The sequence below is a fragment of the Poecile atricapillus genome, chromosome 27, assembly GCF_030490865.1.
Source record: "Poecile atricapillus isolate bPoeAtr1 chromosome 27, bPoeAtr1.hap1, whole genome shotgun sequence".
NCBI lineage: Eukaryota > Metazoa > Chordata > Aves > Passeriformes > Paridae > Poecile > Poecile atricapillus.
The window spans coordinates 4,804,617-4,822,809 of record NC_081275.1 but is presented as its reverse complement, the minus strand read 5'-3'; the positions used below and the strand labels follow the sequence as shown (position 1 = coordinate 4,822,809).

Genomic DNA, 18,193 nt, shown 5'->3' with positions numbered 1-18,193 from the left:
TGCAGTCCCTGAGGGGACCCTGCCACCACACACTCCATTGTGCCCAGGTGGGGACATGTTCCCAAGCTCTGCTCTGGCACCAGTGACAGTCACAGATTTACACCCCGGGATCAAGCCAGTCGAATAAAGATTTTATTTTAACAGAGCCTGTCCCAGTGTCCCTGTCACCCCCTGGAGCCCATTGTGGGTGGATCAGGACTGAGCCCATCCCCAAATCAGCGGTGCCCTGGGGAGCTGCCGAGCACCCGAGGGTACTGCACCCATAGAAACTGGGGGGTTCACTGGAGCAGCCCTCAAACCTGCCATGGGAACAGGGGGAGGGTCCCATGGGGTGCCCCCCACCCACACCCAGCCTCCCCTAGCCCAGGACAGCAGGGACACAGGAGGGGACACAGAGGTACTTGCATAGGTGACACAGGACCCCAAACAGGGGGGATGTGATGACACCGCCAGGGGGGATGTGATGGGTTCCTGGTCCCCACCGAGGCCCCACAGGTCCAGGCTGGGGTGGGCACAGGCTCTCAGGGTCCGTGGTGCCACGGGGTGTGACAGGGACACGCAGGGACAGGGAGGTGTGAGAGTGCATAGACGGGGTCTTGGCCTTGGTGTGCAGCTTTGGAAACCTTTGGCTGGGTGGGCAGGAGCATCTCGGAGCTCTGGGCCGACAAGGTTCATGACGTGGCAGGAGGCTGTCCGGGCACTCCTTTCCCAAAAGATCTCGATGGGATGAAGGTTTTCCATGAAAACATTTCCTTTCTCTCAGCGGATCCCACAGCACGAGGTGACACCGGGGGGCTGGGGAGGCTGAGGCCCCAGGGTGATGCCGATGGTGCATATCCATATTTCCATGCTTCCAGAGAAAAGCGGCTGAGCAGAGGCAGTGGAGCATTCCCTGGTGCCTGCTGCTCCATGGGGAGGCTGAGGGGAAGGAGCCCCAGGAGTCCGAGCAGAGCGGGGTGAGCCGGACGAGCTGCGGAGCTGAATCCCTCAGTTCAGCGTCGAGCAGGAAGGGTTGGAGTCTCCGTGGCTGGGCAGGAGATGGGACAAGGCATCGCTTGCACAAATAGCCCTTTGAAAGGAATCTCGACGTGCTCCTGAGCCCATGGGGAGGGACCCTGTTTAATGGAGTCAGGAGCAAACGGGGGGCAAAGAGCCGAGCAGGGGAGAGCCTGAAGCACCCTCGGGGCAGGCAGGAGGGTTTGGCCAGCAGCCACCACGTCCCGGTGCTCCAGCATGCCACTGCCACAGCATCAACCTCAGCTGTCCCCATGGAGAAAAGTCCCAGTCCAGCAGCCCAGTGATGACCTTCAGCAGCCGAATGCAACTCATGGCAGTTGGGAACAAGAAAGATTTAAAATATATATAATATATACTTTTATTATTCACCCGTTAAATCCATTATATGCCAATCATGATCTAGTTTCAGCAGTTACATTCCCTTGATCATGTCTTTAGGAGGATGCAGTTAAATCAAACAAGGAGATGGCTGACAGCAGCAGGGGCGGTGGCTCCGGTCCCCCTCTCCCAGCGTGGGTCTGGCTTTGGCAGAAAGGATGAGGGCAGCACCTCTGCAGGCCCAGCTCCTCCACGCTCTCCTGGCAAGGGTTCCCTTACTGCAGCACCAATCCAACCTAGGACAAATGGAAACAGGGGTCAGGCTGTGTCCTCTGCTCCGTTCCCAGCTCTGCATGGACGCAGCTGGGAGGGCTCGGTGTTGTCTGTGTGGGTTTCCCCACTGGTTTTGGGATATTTGAGAGCAGCAAATATTTGATATTTGAGAGCTGGGTTTGTGGCTGAATGGGCACATGGGTCCTGCCCAGCTCTCATCTGGGGAGGTGACCAATGTTTGGGGTGTGACAAGCCCCATCAGGTTATGAGACAGCCTTGATTCATGAGCCAAGGATGTTTCTCAGCTCCTGATGAATAGAAGGGTAGAACACCCCTCCTATGAGTTGGGGCTGTTTAGCCTGGAGAAGGCTGCAGGGAGGCCTTAGAGCTCCTTCCAGCACTGATAGGGGCTCCAAGAGGGACTCTGGATAAGGGCCTGGAGTGACAGATGAGGGGCAGTGGCTTCCCACTGCCAGAGGGCAGGGTTAGACGGGAAGAAATTCCTCCCTGTGAGGGTGGGGAGGCCCTGGCTCAGGCTGCCCAGAGCAGCTGGGGCTGCCCCATCCCTCAAAGTGTCCAAGGCCAGGTCAGACAGGGCTTGGAGCAACCTGGGATAATGGAAAGTGTCCCTGCCTGTGACAGGGGTGGACCTTAAAAAGTCCCTTCCAATGCATTCCATGATTCTGTGACTTGGGAGAAGCTGCTTCCCAAGGGCCTTGTGCCTGGACATGTCCCTCTGCAGGCAGCTGGCACTGCTGGGGACTCTCCAGGACGTGCTGGGTCATACACTCTGACCCAGAGCCCCACTACAGGAAACATTCCCAGCACCAGGCTCTCCCCGCAGCTTTCCCAGCAAAGGAAGGGATTGCTGACACCTCCTGGGGCTTCCCAGGAGGCTCAGCAAGCGAGGCTGGTTTAGGGCACAGAGACAGACTTGGCTTCACACCAGGGAACCAAAGCCCTGTGACTGGCATCAAGGCGTTAATTAGCTGTTAAGGCATTAATTAGCTGTGATGTAGCTGGGCAGATTCTGGTTCTCAAGCACCATCCTCTGCAAGGTGTCTGTGGGCTGGAGAGATGCTGACTCACATCTCTGGTGTGGAGGGACAGCAGCAACCAGGTGCTGCCTCAGGATGGCCCAGGGCAGGCAGATGGGGCTGCAGCAGCTCTGGGAGCAGGTCAGTGGGAACAGGCTGCTGGCCTTGGGGACAAATGACATCCTGGGGTCTTGTGGATCCCTGCATGTGGTGGCAGAGCTCCTCTGTCACAGGTCCTGCTCCAACCTGTCTGTTCTCTGCAGAGGGGTGGCTGTTCCTCCCACCCCACCAGGACATGCTGACACCCAGGGCTGTGCAGTGACACCCGGGTCCTGTGCGGGATCACAGGCAACTGTCACAACCCTCGGTGTCACATCTGTCACCCTGCAGCCCTCTGCTGTCTCCTCTGTGCTTGCCCTCCTTCCTCACAGGGAAGAGGTTGGTGTGAGGGGAAGGACTGAACCTGCATTATTCCAGGAATAAAATTAGCTTTGGAAGACGAGTGTGGAGGGATTTTCCCCAGGGACACGCTCTGTGCAGGCACGGGAGGTGGCACATGGATTCACACACCACTGTGGGTGACACTGCAAGGACATGGGCTGGGCTGGAATGCTGAGCTCTGGCTGACAGCAAACCCATGTCCCCAGGGCTGTGGGGACGAGACCCCTTCTCACAGCACTGACCTTCTCTGGTGCCATGCTGGGACACTTCCAATTGTACAGGTAATACTGCAGGTTCCCATCCCCGATCCCAAACTTCAGCTTCTCCAGGAAGGTTTTGTTTTCCATGAGATCCAGTGCATTGAAGACGTCAAATCCTTTCTGCACAGGGAGACATGAATCCATCAGTTCCTGCTGTTGTGCTGGGGAGTTCCTCCCACCTGTGAGCAGCCTGGCCCCCTCTCCTGCCTGGCTTTGAATCCCAGGAAAAGGGAAGAGCTCAGCCTTGGTGTCCTCACCCTCAATCCAATTACTACAGGACTGTTTGCTGTAGGACATGAGTAACACCCCGAGCTCAGCTCACCACAGGCTGGAAGGTTCAAGGTACCCCTGCATCCCTCTCCTGGGTGGCACATCCCTTCGCATTTGGATTTCTCTAGTCCTGGGAAGGAGCCCTTCCCACAAACCCAAGGGTGGCCAGCCTGCAGAGAGCTGCCCTGTGAGTTTCCTGGTGAGCTCCTGTGAGCTGCCAGCTTCCCACAGTGCCAGCCCAGCCCTGCCTCCTCACCGACTTGGCGAGGATGAGCGCGTCACTCATGAGGTCGATGAGAGGCGTCTTGGTGTGAACGTTGTAGAAGGAATAAGCAGCTTTCAGGCTCTTGTGAGTCGGGTGGTTCATGATGGTGGAGGGCAGTGTGTAAAAGCTCAGGAAGTCTGTCACCTCTCCTGGGGCACTCTGGAAGGCAGAAGTGACATTACATGTCAAGCTAGGATAAAGCCTGGCCAGAGCCTTAGAGGGGCTCTCCCAGTTGGAGTGATGGCTGCAGGGAGACCCAGAGCCCAGGATGGAGGCAGCATCCTCCACCAAATTCCCATCCCAGAGGGGCATGGAGCTCCTCCCTGATTGCTCCCACAGCTCCAGTAGAGGCAAAAGCCCAACCAAACACCTCTCCCATCCTGCTCCTGCCCCTCACCTCTACCACGAAGGTGTCGATGATGTTCTCCTGAGGTACGAACCAGTGCTCCACCTCCTCTCGGCTCATCACGGGTGTCAGGTGGAACTGCTTCAGGTACTCAGTCAAGAGCTTGTGCACAGCAGAGATGTCCTTGTGCTCCATGGGCCGCAAGCCGGGAGTCTTGGGAGTCTGCAGAAAGTGGGACAAGTTGTTTCACTGCTTGCACAGTGCTTTTCATCACCCAAGGGCTCTCCAAGGAGCAGGACAAAGACACTCTCTGCTTACATCAGCCCATTTTCAGCCCCCCAGCCCTGCATGCCCAGCCAAGGATGGATGTGTTCGGCCGTGACACCGATGGCAAAGATCACAGAGAGCACAGCATGTCCCAAATCCCCAAGTGCCAGGTCAGGTCCCACTGGAAGTGGTCTCATACCCACGACATGAACTCTGCATCCCTCCAGGTGCCTGCTCCCACTCACAGCAGGCATGGGCTGGGAGATGTGTCCCAGGCTCGACAAGATGTTATTCCCAGTTGGCCTCAATTACTAATCTAGGGTTGGGATGGCTCAGCAAGCCCTGATCTGCTCTGGGGATAAGTTTCTCTGCAAAAACCAGTAGCTCCAGCCCAGCAACTGCTGGCTGTGTGGCTGTGGGAGGCAGGAGCTGGGAGCTGCCCAGCATGAAAGCAACACTTTCCACCCCAAAGGGGCAGCTCTGGCTGACAGAAAGGAGCCAGCAAGGTCAGGGAAGGTGGTGGCAATTTTAATGCAATTTGTTTCCTTCTCTTCCATCTCCAGCTGGGGAACCTCCCCAGCAGGACAACTGCAGTGCCAGAACTGATCAGTGTGACTGAAGAATGAGGGACTAACCCGATCCAAGGTCACACTGAGGCTGTGTTTGGACAGATGAAGGCTGTCACATCTGCCTGCTCATTTTTCCAGGACAACAGGCTATGACTCATCAGCAAACAAAACTCACAGGGTCCTCTTAACTGCAAGAACTTGCCCTTATAATGCAGGTACCCAGGCAAAAATACATAAAGATTAAATAAAGCACAATTGTTTGACAGAGTCATTTACTACACAGAACAAACCCTGGGTCTCCAGGCAGAGGACTTGACCTCGACCAGGACATTTGTGCCTCTCCCCTTGCCCAGTGAGGAGCAACTCCTGAGCTCTGCTCCCGGCTGGCACCCACCTCGGGCAGCCGGTAAAGCTTCGTGGTACGTTGCATAGTCATGTTCCTGCTCAGGTGGGAAAATTTGACCTCGATGAGTTTCCGAGGATTCAGGGAGCGGTGCCAATACCTGCAGAAACACACTGGCAGTGGGAGACTCGTTCTGGGGCAGCGGGGAGGCTGCAGGGGCTCGAGGTTCCCGTGGCTGCCGCGAGGGCAAGTGAGAACATCAGGCCAGCAGCTCCCCACAGAGAGAAACACGGTTCTGAAGTGCTTGTGCTGCCAAAGCCTCCTCTCCCGTGTTACACGAGCAGCTTTAGCAAAGCCACTGCACTTAATCCTGGAAGGACAGCGTGGGAGGAGAAACCTGGGCTGGGATCACTCTCTCCTGTCCCAGGGAATCCCACACACACTACTGGCCACAGAAGGGGCTTCAGGAAGGGAAGGTCTGCAGACAGAAACCTTGGCTGAGCCACAGCCACTCACCTGCAAGTCCCCACAGGCTTTGGCAGCACCACTCCCGCAGTGTAAACAGCCTGGAAGATCCCCTCGAGATGCACCCTCCGCGTGATCTCACGGATCAGAACCGGAGCCACCCGTTTGGAACGCAGCTTTTTGTGGACACACAGGAAGTTTATCTCCACCATCCTCTTCTCTCTTGGGGAAAAAACAATGCAGAGCATGAGGTTTGACTGTCCTGACCTGGGAGGATCAGACCAACGCCCTGGGCAATCTACCTCCAAGCCACTTCAAGGGAATGAGGAGTCAACACCTCAGGGAAGGGGCAGGGGCTGGGTTTGGAGAACCCTCCCTTAAGCTGTTACCCAGGCATTCCTATGGAAAATGGTCTGAATCTGTGTCAGGTTGCATATAAGGGAAAGGTTCTTGCCCCAGAGGGTGGCTGGGCACAGTCCAGGGAATCTCCTGCCCAGGGAATGGCCACAGCCCCAAGGCTGCCAGAGCTGCAGGGAAGTTTGGACAATGTTCTCAGGCACAGGGTGGATTGCTGGGCTGCCCTGTGCAGGGCTAGGACCTGGGCTGGATGATCCTTGGAGATCCCTTCCAGCTCGGGGTATTCTATGATTCTGTGTCTCCACCTAGCCCTGGATGATTTTTGTAAGGCAGAGCTGTAAGTTAACCTACCTCATTGAGGAAAACAGCCTTCACAGTGGTTAACTACAAGATGTCCCTGGCCAGAACCTCCCTGCCAACCCTTAAATATCCCATCTTCCCTTCCAAGCAGCAAAACATCTCCAAAGCTGAAGGGTGCAGGTCTGGCTGTGGGCTGGGAGGACAATGCAGCCAGACCCCCTCAGCACTCCCACAAAGACCCAGGTGTCAGCAAGGGGCAGGATGAGAAATGCAGCAGCACTCACGTATCATAGATGTGGATGGTGGCTGGAATTGCGCTGATAAATCCCACCAGCTTCTTGCTGGAGACCACTCGGACCCCACAGTGCCACTGGGGCAGCCAGCCTGGAGGACGCAGTGCCCTGGGGAGGGGACACACCTCAGCTGTCACCTCCCACCCAAGGTCCCTCGTACCTGCCCCCCACCCTGCCCTGGGACACCCTGAGTCCTGCTCACTGGCAAGAGGATGAGAGAGTGACAGTGATGTGACAAGGACTGGTGGGATCCAGGCCAATTCCTGCACTCCATGGCCAGTCCTCACTAGGGACACAGGAGGAAATTTGTTCCTTGATTCAGGAACACCCTGAGGAAACAGCAGCTCTGCTGCAACAGGACTCCAAGGGTAATTGCTGTCAGCTGCCTTCATCCCACAGCTCCAGGGCACTGAGGAATTTCTCAGCTACTGGGATTTTCACAAATTCACTTGAGGGATCAAACCAAAGAGGAAAAAAGTCCAATTTAAGCTCCCGTATCTCGAAGGAGCCAGAGGCAGGCAGGGCTGGGTGTCCCCTCTCACCGTGTCCCTGGAACACTGTACACAGTGACAGATGGGGAAGGGACATTTCAGGAAGAAGGGAGACAGGATAAGCAAAGGCAGCTGCAGCCCTGTCACCAGGATCAGCCTTGTCACACATCCCACACCTCCTGCTCTGCACTCCTGGTGCCACTCACCACAGCAGGAACTCGGGCGAGTAATCGAAGCGGAACATGTTGTCATCGTCCTCCACGTAATTCTCGTTGAGCAGAGTGTAGAGCTCCTTCAGCTGCAGCAGCACAGAGCACGGAGGTTAAGGAGGTTACTCAGCCATTAAATGCCCCCAGACAGGACCCTGACCACCTCATGTGTGGCCACAGCACTGGGGCACCATGTGCAGCCATGCCCCTGCCGCTGGGTCCTGGAGCAGTGGCACACAGAGCAGGGGGAGCAGCAGGACACAGGTAAACCCTGTCACCTCCCAGGGGTGCCTCATGCTCTAAAGGGGCTACAGGAGAACTCTGGGCATCAGGCATGCTTACATCCCCTAGAAAAGCCAGGCCAAGCTGCCCAATCTGGGATGGGTAAAAGGGAGATGTACTGGAGGGAGACAGAGCCATCCAAGCCTAAGGAGATGGTGTGACAGAGCCAGAGCATCAGCTGCTGTGGTGAAGGACACGTTTCCATCCCTAAAACCTCCTCCAACAGTGGAAGCATTGAACTGCCAACTATGACCCTCCAACCCACGTGTGCTGAGCTGCCTGTACTCACCACACCTCTATCCCCCAGGTCCAGGGCATCCCAGGTGAAGCCCTGGGGCAGGGTGTACGGCTCCTGGCGGATATTGTCCTTGTCCGGCTCCACCGGACCGTGGGTGTTCACCACTTCTCCTGGAAGACAGAGCAGGGAGCCGTGAACTTCTCTAGTGTGTGAGGCCAAGCCTCCATAACACCTCAGTCTGGTGTCCAATGTGCCTCATGTCTCCCAGCCCTGCAGTGGCAGACAGGGATTGTCACTTCACCCACCCAGTGTGGGATATGACAATGGGCAGGGAATAAAAATTCCTTCCAGGGCAACAGTGAAGCCCATCAGGTGACCCAACACAGCCACAGCTACATCCTTCAGCTCCACACGTGATGCCTGACCCTTCTCCAACCTCACAATCCCAGCCTGGGCCAGCACTTTCCCGTGAGCCCCTCTGTGGGACGGTGATCTGCCAGCTCTGGCCACTGCCACTTGGCAAGTGTCAGGGTTTCCTGCCCACTGTGCCTGAAGAAGAGCTGCAGTGAACAACACAACGTTTGTTGTAAAACCACTGAGTCCTAAAGCCCCTGATTCAGCCAGGAGATGTCGGCTCGAGCTCCGGCTTTCTCAGGGATGTCGGTCCAGCAGCATCACTTCAGTGCTGCCAAGAAAGGCAAGTCATGCTAATTAGGAATTCACTTAAAAAGGCATTGAAAAGGTTTCCAAGCAATGGGGAGGTGATGAAAACACGGAGCAAAAACTTCCCCCATCACACCCACCCCAGGCAGCTTCCAGAATCGCTCACCCCTGGCCGCCCTCTCTGTTTTGAGCAGGTGCTGAATTGTTAAGAGATCTGGCCCCAAAAATCCCACAGCACTTCTGCTATCCAGCCCTAAATAGCCCCATGTCTGTAATGCTGTGTGCCAGAGCACACCAGGACCACAAGGAGTGCTGGGACAGCGTGAGTGGCCGGCAGCCAGGCACAGCCACCACCGTGGTGTTGGGAGGGACGAGCTGCTTTGTGCCTCCCACTCTCCAGGAGACACCTTCCACCCTTTCCTCAGGGTTTTCCCAAGCAGAAATGATGTTTCCCCGTGTCCAGCATCTTGAGAAAAAGGGCAAATGCAAGACCAGGTTCTGCTGTCTCATATGACCACATGCCATCTCGCTTTTTCCCAACTTAAAACTGAGATTGTTGCTCCCAGAAAAGTTTTTGAGAGCCAAAAAGGCCTCAGAGTGATGTAGACAACAGAGAATGGGAATCAAACACTGCATCTGCAGCAAAAGGGACACAAATCCATGAAGGGAAATACTGAAAAGCAGCAAATTTGAAGCCATGACAAGTTTTGGACAAATCTAGAAACTGTGGGCTTGGACTCACTCTCTAGTTCCCCTGAGCTCGGGGGGATGCAGATGAGGAGAGACTAAAGTAAAGTTATGCCAGGCACCCCAATCAGCCTGGGAATGAGTCCCTTCCAGCCAGGCAGCTCTCCTGGCACATCTGCTCTGAGAGCTCCTGCCATGGTGTCAGTGGCAGATCACTGCCACAGGCTGTCAGGAGCAAGAGGAAGGGCTGGAGCAAGGACCAGAGCTGGGAAGCACCACGGGGATGTTCACAGGGGAAAGAGGGGACCAAGAGATGGGGCTCCCCATTCTTAGATGCTCATGGCAGCTTGGGGTGGAGATGCTTTGATGTTTGTGTTTCCTCTCCTGAAGCAGCTGCAGCTCCTGCCTGTGCCAGAGAGGGATGTGAGCCCAGCAGGGATGTGGCATTTCAGCACTGGACCTGCTTCCCAGAGCTGCTCCCAGCACCACCCAGCCCCAACCCAGCCAGAGTTACCTTCCCCTCCAAGGATCCCTGTCTGGGAAGCTTCAGCCTCCAGGAAGAGGAGAGCTGGACAGCTCTGAGTGCATAGGATGGACACACCACACACAAAACCTGGCACAGGGGAGACCCAACTCCAGGGCTAAGGACTGGGATTATGGGATAGAAGGGATAATGCAGGAGGCATCACATCAGATGTCTGGAGTGGTTCCTTGTCCCTCTGTACCCCCTGAAGTGCCTGCACAGCTCTTCAGACCCCCCCCATCCACCTAGCCCATGTTGCTGAATGGTGGAGAAAAGGTTTTGGTGCCTCTGAAGCCCAGGTCAGGCAGGGACTCACTTGGTGGCCACAGATCAGCATCTCCAGGCTTCTCTGAGGGCTTCCTGGAGCAGCCTGGGGACCACAAGGCCTCCCCCAGGGCCCACAGGACATGGAGGGGCTGCACATACCTAGCTTGGGCACTGGCTGTGTGTCCCAGAACTGGTAGCTCCTCTTGCTGGCTTCCTCCATGGTTTTGGCAGGGCCCTGACCTACAGAGAAGAGCTCGATGGCTTTTTGAATCTCCTGGATCCTTTCAGCAGGTAAAGAGTTCACCTGAGGGCAGAAAAGGAGGGTGGAAAGACAAAATTAGTACGCTGAACCACCAGGTCTGTATGTGGGCTCCTCATTAGGGGAACCTGGAACTGATCCTGTTGTGGGGTGCTGTCAGGAAAGGCAGAGCAGGCAGGAACCTCCCTTTCCATCCTCAGTCCATGACAGGATGGATGAACCCTTTCACCAGCCTCAGCTAAGTGTGTGCTGTGAGCCCCAGGAGCAAACCTCCCCACCTGACATACTGCAGAGACAGACGGATCAACCCACCCCCAGCACTCGGGATTCCTTCAGTGGCTTTTCTCTCTCACTGTTCAGCCTCCTCCCTCTAAGCTGGATCTGTATCCACAAACTGCAGCTTCCAGAGGAGTCCCTGGGCACCAGGACTGGGACAAGGCAGAGAGGTTGAGTCAAGATGAAAGACACTTTTATCCTCCTCTTCCTCAGGGTGCATGGCTCTGCACTGAATTCCCAACCCCAGCTCCTCTCTGATCCCTGAGGAATTTAGTTTGAAAAAAGCAAAGCCCCAGTTTAAAGCTCTGCACAATCAGATAGGCAAAATATTCAAAATATTTGGATGGGAACTGGGCATCAGACAGAAAACAGCCTCTGCTGATGTGTGTCCTGTGCCACAGGACCAGAGGGGACAAGAGGGCCAGGAGGGTCAAACCCTGTGTGTCCCAAGCTGCTTCCCAAATAACTGGCTGCTGGAGATGATCAGGCAAAGCCCAGAGGGATAAGATAGACCCTGCCCTCCCCAGCTGCTGTTCTTGTGATCATCACAAAAGCAAAAAATCAACACCACCAGATGTCACCCCCATGCTGCTGCGGGCAGGACTTGGAGCTGGCAGGTGGCAGCTCCTGCCTGAGACAGGCACCTGGTGTCTGGAAAGAACAACTTGGAGGCGCCAGTCTGACCCTGGAACTGGCTGGGATATCCAGCCAAGGACTGCATTATCCCCAGAGTGCTCTGCAAACACCTTCTGCACCAACAGGAATTCCCCCACATGGAGCCAGGCTGGGAAATCACTCGAAATCTGAAGTTTTTAGAGCAACCAAGTGCCTAAAACCAGGGCTGGGAAGTCTTTCCTTGGCCTAAGTAACACTGGAGAGGTTTGGGCTGGGGCTGGCTGTTGTGGGGGGGTCAGGATTCCGGGAAGGGGTTGGTCACCTTCACTGGCTGGTCCTGAGCCTGGTCAGGCTGGTCTCCTCCTCCTCCTTTCTCTTTCTTCCGTTTGGGTTTCTTTTTCTTCTTTTTGGCTCCGCTGTCATTTGCTGGACTCAGGCCCCTGGGGAACAAAAGAAACATCATTGGATCCCTGAGGTTTTCTTTTGGGAGAACATTTGTTTGGTTTCTGAGGCACTCTAAAGAAAACCCAGGCTCCCTGCTGAGTCCAAGTCTCCAGGAAGGGGAATATTCCGTGCACAGAGGGTGCAGCCAAGCACCCCTCCCACAGCACAGAACTCCCTGTGAGCTCCCAAAAAGAGACCAACACCTCCCACCCCACAGGTTTGCTGGGTGCTGGGGACTGTGCTGCAGGTGACATCCCCACTGTCACATCCCCCACTCTGCCACCCGTGCCCAAATCCACCCTGTGGAGTGGTGGGATGCCCAGCTTTGGCTTTTTCCTCTTCTCCAAACCCAAGGATAGATGTGGAAGCAGCAAACACCGGTCCAGCCCCAGGGATAAGGCCCCACATCAGGCTCAGGCACAACAGAGAGGTGTCTGGCCAAGGACACTGTGCCAAGTGTCACCTCCCCTGCAGAGGTGATGCTCTAGGGAGATGAGGCTGTTTATTGGAGAATTATTATATTGCTATGCTGGAGCTGGAAAACAGAGCGAGGAGCAAATCTCTGGGAGTGCAGGGTGGGAAGTGCCTACACCAGGCACAGCTCCTCCTTCCACAGATGCAGGGCAGCCCTGGACATCCAGATCATGATCATCCCTGAACAGCTGCTGCTGTGAAACCCCTCACTGAGCCTGGTCTTTGCTCCAGCAGCATCCTGATGCCAAAACACAGGAGAGGCGCCTGCTCCCAGCATGGCAGATGATGATGATGATGATGACCTCGTCATCCTGCAGGGGATGCCCTGACACAGGACAGACAACGCTATGGGGGAGCTGGGAGCTGGCTACAGTCAGGGCTCGGGGGGAAACTCAATCCTGGAGAGGCTGGAGCAGGTCTGAGCAGAGGGATGAGGGGAAAGGGAGGGACACAGGGCCAGGAGAGCTCTGCCAGCACATGAGGGGTCTCCTGCAAAGCTGGGGGACACCAGGTGCCAGCACATGGCTCAGCTCTGTCCTGTCCCTCAGAGCTGCCCAGTGGGGTCAGGATACAGCCAGTGCATTTGTACTCTACAACAGAGGAGTCCCCTTCCTAGAGCATCCCAAAACAATTCTCACAGCAGAGACAACCCCACACATCTGACCTGCCCAGAGGCACCAGCCTGGAATCTCCCCACAAAAGCACTGCTCACTCCTGGAGCAGTTTAATATCTTTACCAAACACAAGATAGTGGTGAAGAGCATGGAGCAGGAAAAGAAGAAATGTGCTGGAAAATACATTGGAGCAGCATCCAACTATTTATTTCAGCAAGGCCAGAACAAGGAGGACTGAGAAGGAGAATAGAGCTTTAAGAAATTCAAGTGGAAGGTATCCCTGCCCAAGGCAGGAGGGTGGAACTGGATGATCTTCAAGGTCCCTTCCAATCCAACCACTCTATGCAATCCCTGGGCTGAGCAGCAAGGTTATGAAACTAGGGAAAAGTTGATGGAGAAATATTTTTTGAGGGATGAAGCTGGGAGATGCCTGTGGATGTAGCATAGAAAGCCAATGTGATGGGCTGCATTGTCCTGGGGAGCAGACAAGGATGGCCTGCAGGACACAGAACTGCTGGCCTGGGGAAGCTTTTCCTCTGGATAAAACCTGAACAGCAGCAGAGACTCTGCAGACAGCACATGCTGGAGAAAAGGATTCCCACCTATCAGCAGAGCCTGTGTGGAACAACAGGAGATGGGAAGCATTCCTGGTGTGGTTCAGGGTGAGCTGCTCCACAAAAGGCGGTGAAGAAAAGCCTCCCCCCACTCCTTCCCCAGAAGAGCAGGAAGAGGAGCAGGGAGAGGAGCAGGAGCAAAGCCACAGCTCTGAGGACCAGCAGCTCCAAGGAGCAGCATCCTGTGGTGCTGCTGAACCATCCCTGGGGGGAATCTCACCTTCCCTCCCACTGCCAGGAAAGGGCTTTGCCTCCACCCAGGAGATGCTGCTTGGACATGACAGCAGCAGCAATCCCGGCACAGCGCTGCTGACACCACTATTGATTTTAGTGACAAATGTGTGATGGGTTTTTTAACTGTCTGGGGAGGAACACAGGCAGATCCTGGCCACACTGAAGTCCTGGGATGAGCAAAGCCACCTTGGAGCTTCAATAAACACATCCAAACTATTTCCTATCAATTTTAACACCACAAACTGACAGCACCAGAGGAATTCTTGAGCTCACCCCAAAGGCTGACACTGGAAGTTGCCCCTTCCAAAGGGGATGGACACATGTCCCCAGCTCACCTGCACATTGGGATGCTGCAGGTGTCAGTTGTGAGAGACAAAATGCTCCCCTCATACTCTTCTGGCATCGCTTTGCTTCATAAATCAGAGCTGCCAACTCCCAGCTTGGTGCTAATGAGCTCAGCCCAGCCACGCTGGGCTCACAGGTGAAAGCGCTGAGAAAATTCCTCCCTGATTTATGAGCAAAGCTGTTGTGACCTGGAAGAAATCAGGGTGGCAGAAGGTGGGATGAGGTTTTGTATTCCAGGTGGCATGGTCTGGGGAAGGGCCCTGCTCCAGCCAGATGAAAACCAGCTTGGCAGAGGAGTCACCAGCATGTAGGAAAATGCTGGAAAAACTGAAGGTTCCACTCACTACAACCAGAGAAGCAACAATTACAGGAATTTTCTATTTTAAATCTATTTAGGAAAGCAAAAATATCTTCTTTCTCCAGGGTAGCTGTACCCATCAGATACTCCCCAAATTAATGACAATGCCCCACCAGTGTCCTGGGACAAGCCACCACCATCCAACATCTCAGCTACTGCAGCTGGCCTGACCCAGGAAGCTGAGAGGGCTGGAGCAGTTTCATCCACAGGCAGGGTGAGCTGCCAGCCCAGCTCACATCCAACCTCCCACAGCCTTCCCAGCTGCACTTAAGGCCTTTTTCCTCCCCTATCCCTTTGCTTTCTGAGGTGCATTGAGAGATGAAGTAGCTGGACAAAGGCACCTTGGCTGCACTGTGCAAAACATCTCCCAGTTCCCTCTGGGATTACCATGGGCTCTTTTCTGGCTAAGGAAAACACTTTTCCCTTCTCCTGGGAAAGGCACCCCTACCATCATGGCCATTATTTAGCACTCCAATCCCTCCTTTCCCGTTACCAGGTGGCTCCTTGAGTTGAAGGCAACGACTCTAGCACCAACTGCTGCCCAGAAAACAACCCCTGTAACCTGAGCAATCTTGAAAACAGATTTTTGGAAGCATTTAAAGACAGTGGCCAGGCTTGTTCAGGGTGAGACCTGCTCAGACTGACTGTGCTCCACCAGCTCAGCCCCTCTAAAGGCTGGAAAACACCAGACTCATCCAGTAACAAACTGGTGCTCAGCACCCACTCATCTATCCCTGGATCCATGGGTGTTCCCACTGTATTCCCAAACCTGAGGGAGGGAGGAAGCACAAGGGGAACAACTCCAGCTGTGGGAGGCTCCCTCAGCCTGGTGGGAGGCTGAAAGTGGCAGATGAGAAGGAATAGATCCCTGCTCCGTATTTAGGTGCTGGAAAATCCTTCTGTCATCCCAGGGGCTAATCAGGCATGGTTCTTAGGCTGTAATCTCTGTGATCTCGTTAGGGGCTGTGGCAGGGAGGATCTCCAGATGGCAGAGCTCAGCTCCCAGAGCCCAGCGTGCCACCAGTGTGCTCCCTACACCTACAACTGAATCCCACGTGCTGGAGCTCAGTGCTTGTCCCAGGAATCTCTTCTCGTGGCTAAGTGCAGGCAGGGATTGCCAAAGCCACAGCTGCCCCTCTGAACAGCCCCTCTGTCCCCTCACACCCCATCCAGCGACAACTCAGCTGTGCCACAGGGCACTCCCGAACTCTTCCTGCCTGGAACAGCTTCCCCAGGTGGTTTTGACAGCAATAGAACCATTTCATGGGACTGGACACTCCAACCCTTGCTGTCACCACTGCTCTCGCTGCCTTTGAGGTGACAAATCCCACCAGGCTGAGCCATGCAATGTTCCTGCCTTCCAGAACCAGGGAATAAATCCTCCAGAGCCACCAGGGACACAGCAAGAGCTCTCTCCACATGAAGGGAAATATGAAAAATAACAAAGTGGGATTATTTTCTTTGGAAAATCAGCTTGGATAGCCACAGCAGAAAGCAGTGCAGCCACTTCCCAGTGCTGACACAGGACTGAGGCTGAAGAAACTCAATTCCTCTTTCCTGTCCTTAAAAGGAAAGGAAGTATTGCTTTCACTAAGGAATACTTTTATGTTTTAAACTTCAGCACCAAGATCCAGTGACTCCCAGCACAAACTGGCACGAGCAGGGCTCCGAGTGTGGCTCTACAAACCCTGGCAGCTCAAAGCCCTTCCCCTGCCCTGTTTTTGGGGAGAGTGTCACTGGAGTGACCGGAAACACTCCCACACCCTGGTGTGATGGGATGGTATGGAATCAACAGAATTAATGACTGTGCATCCAGGAAGAAAAACATCCTCCTTCCCACCACTTGGTCTCTCCCTGGTGGGTTTTGGATTTGTCAGAGAGCTCCAAAGCCTCCTTGCCTCACGCTCCTTATGTGTGCCCACCAGCCACGCTCTTGGTGTTATTTCCCAAGCTATCCAAACTATTTCCTACTGGATATTCCCCAGGCTGCTTGTGTTATTCCAGCTCCTCGAGGTGGCCAGAATGATGCCCATGCCAGGAAGCAAGGAGGGCTCCAGAACACACCTTTTCCTGGCAAAGGGCAGGAGGAACCACTGGGCTGGGGAGCAGCAGTGATTGAGCACCGCGTCTCCTCTGCTCGGCTCTGGCTTCCACAAACCTAATCATGTCAGAGGGAAAGAAAATAAAAATCTCCCCAAGCACGGCTAAACCGATTAAACTGAGACACGGTGCCACATCCAGGAGGCAAATAAAATATAAATGGGCAGCTGTGCTGTCATAAAAAAAGCCTGTGTGATATTTCTTGTGTGACCTTTTATTCGCTTTGGTTCCTGAGCAGGCGGGATTGCCTATGGAGGGCCAAGGGTTCTCCAAGTCTCTGCTCTGCAGGGCTGGGGAAGCAGCACCAGGTGAGCAGGAGGAGCCCAGTGAGGCTCAGGTGCAGGAAGAACAAAGTGCAAAACAGCTGGAAACCTCTGGAAAGCCACACATGGATGCTCCCGTTCCCAGCAGGAATGAGGACGAAGCCTCTCCTGCAAATCCCAAGCATGGTAAGGCAGCTCTGCACCGTATTAATTAAGGCAGTGAGTAATGAGGGCGCTACGTGAAGTATTCCAGCTCTTCCCTGCTGAGATAAGGACCTGTCTCGTTGCCTGTGCTCGCTCCCTGCCTTGTTGTTGTTATTCCACCATTCCATACCCCTGGAGGCTGAGCTCCTCCAACCACGAGACAATGTAGGCAGAGCATCGCAAAACCTTGGGCTGTGTTTAGGATAACGACGGGATGAGTGTGCAGCAGCCCGGGATTATTCCAGGGCACGGGAATGCCACATGCTCCGGAAAACAGGATCACACATCCAACCACGCCACCACCCTGGGTGTCACCGCGGGGATGGGGATGCCACGAATGGGCTGAGGCTTGTGCGGGAGGACAGAGGGAATGTGGGGAGACACACCCTAACCCACGAAGAGCTGTGAATTTGGCTTATTTGTGCCCGAGAAAGGCACCCGCGGCCCCGGCCCGGCCGCCCCGCAGCCGTCACCCATCCACGCCGCGGCCGCGCCCGACCCTGCTGAGCTTCGGACACGCTCCCGCAGCGGGCGTGAATGGGCGCCACGGCACCGCCCCCCCGCTAGACTGACAGGCGCCTTGACCAATCGCTGCCCGGGATGCTGCCCGGCGACCAATCAGCGCCCCCGAGGGGCGGGGCACATCTCACTTCCCCGCCGCTCCTCGCCTCAATGGGCCCGGCCGCCGCCGTGGCACGCGGTCCCGGCCGCCGCTCACCCCCGGTTGGAGCCATGCTCCGCCTCGTTCTCGCAGTCGCTGCAATGCTCGTGGTCGTTCTCCTCCGCCGCCGGCCGCGGAGGCCTCGCCGGTGGCCGCCTCACTGCTGTCTCACTGTCGTCCGCCATCTTGAACGGGGCCTCCGCGCGTGCCGCACCCCCGCAACAAAGCGAGTCGCGATTGGGCGGCGGGCCGCGAGGCATGCCGGGAGTGGTAGTCTGCGTGGGCACGCGGGGGCCGGGCTGCGCCGGAGCCGGGACTACAATTCCCGTCGCTCTCTGGGGTGTCCAGGGACGGGGCGCCGGTGGCGGGAGGGCTCCCTCACAGCGGACAGCCGCGTGGATGCCCCGCCGGACAGAGAGCCGCGGCTCCGTGCCCCGCTCGCCCGTTTTCCCGGCGAGGCCGGAGTGCTCGCGTCTCCGCCCTCTTCCTGCTTGGGGGTGGGTCGAGTGTAATGAGGGCGGCTCCGATTGGCTGGGAGAAACCCCCGCCTC

At 55.7% G+C, this 18,193-nt stretch overlaps 2 protein-coding genes across 2 annotated transcripts in view; both read right to left on the bottom strand.

The window, feature by feature from the left end:
- The window catches only part of ACBD4 (acyl-CoA binding domain containing 4), a 61,585-nt gene that overhangs the window by 21,812 nt on the left and 21,580 nt on the right, over positions 1 to 18,193 (bottom strand). The window lies entirely within an intron of this gene.
- NMT1 (N-myristoyltransferase 1) lies at positions 1,351 to 18,101 on the bottom strand. The gene is made up of 12 exons (XM_058858292.1): positions 17,700 to 18,101; positions 11,654 to 11,771; positions 10,341 to 10,485; positions 8,093 to 8,211; positions 7,519 to 7,610; positions 6,813 to 6,929; positions 5,923 to 6,093; positions 5,458 to 5,566; positions 4,279 to 4,449; positions 3,873 to 4,040; positions 3,329 to 3,466; positions 1,351 to 1,631 (listed from the first exon to the last, which is right to left on the bottom strand). Exons 1-12 carry the CDS (start codon positions 17,900 to 17,902, stop codon positions 1,611 to 1,613), a joined length of 1,572 nt encoding a protein of 523 aa, XP_058714275.1. The 5' UTR covers positions 17,903 to 18,101; the 3' UTR covers positions 1,351 to 1,610.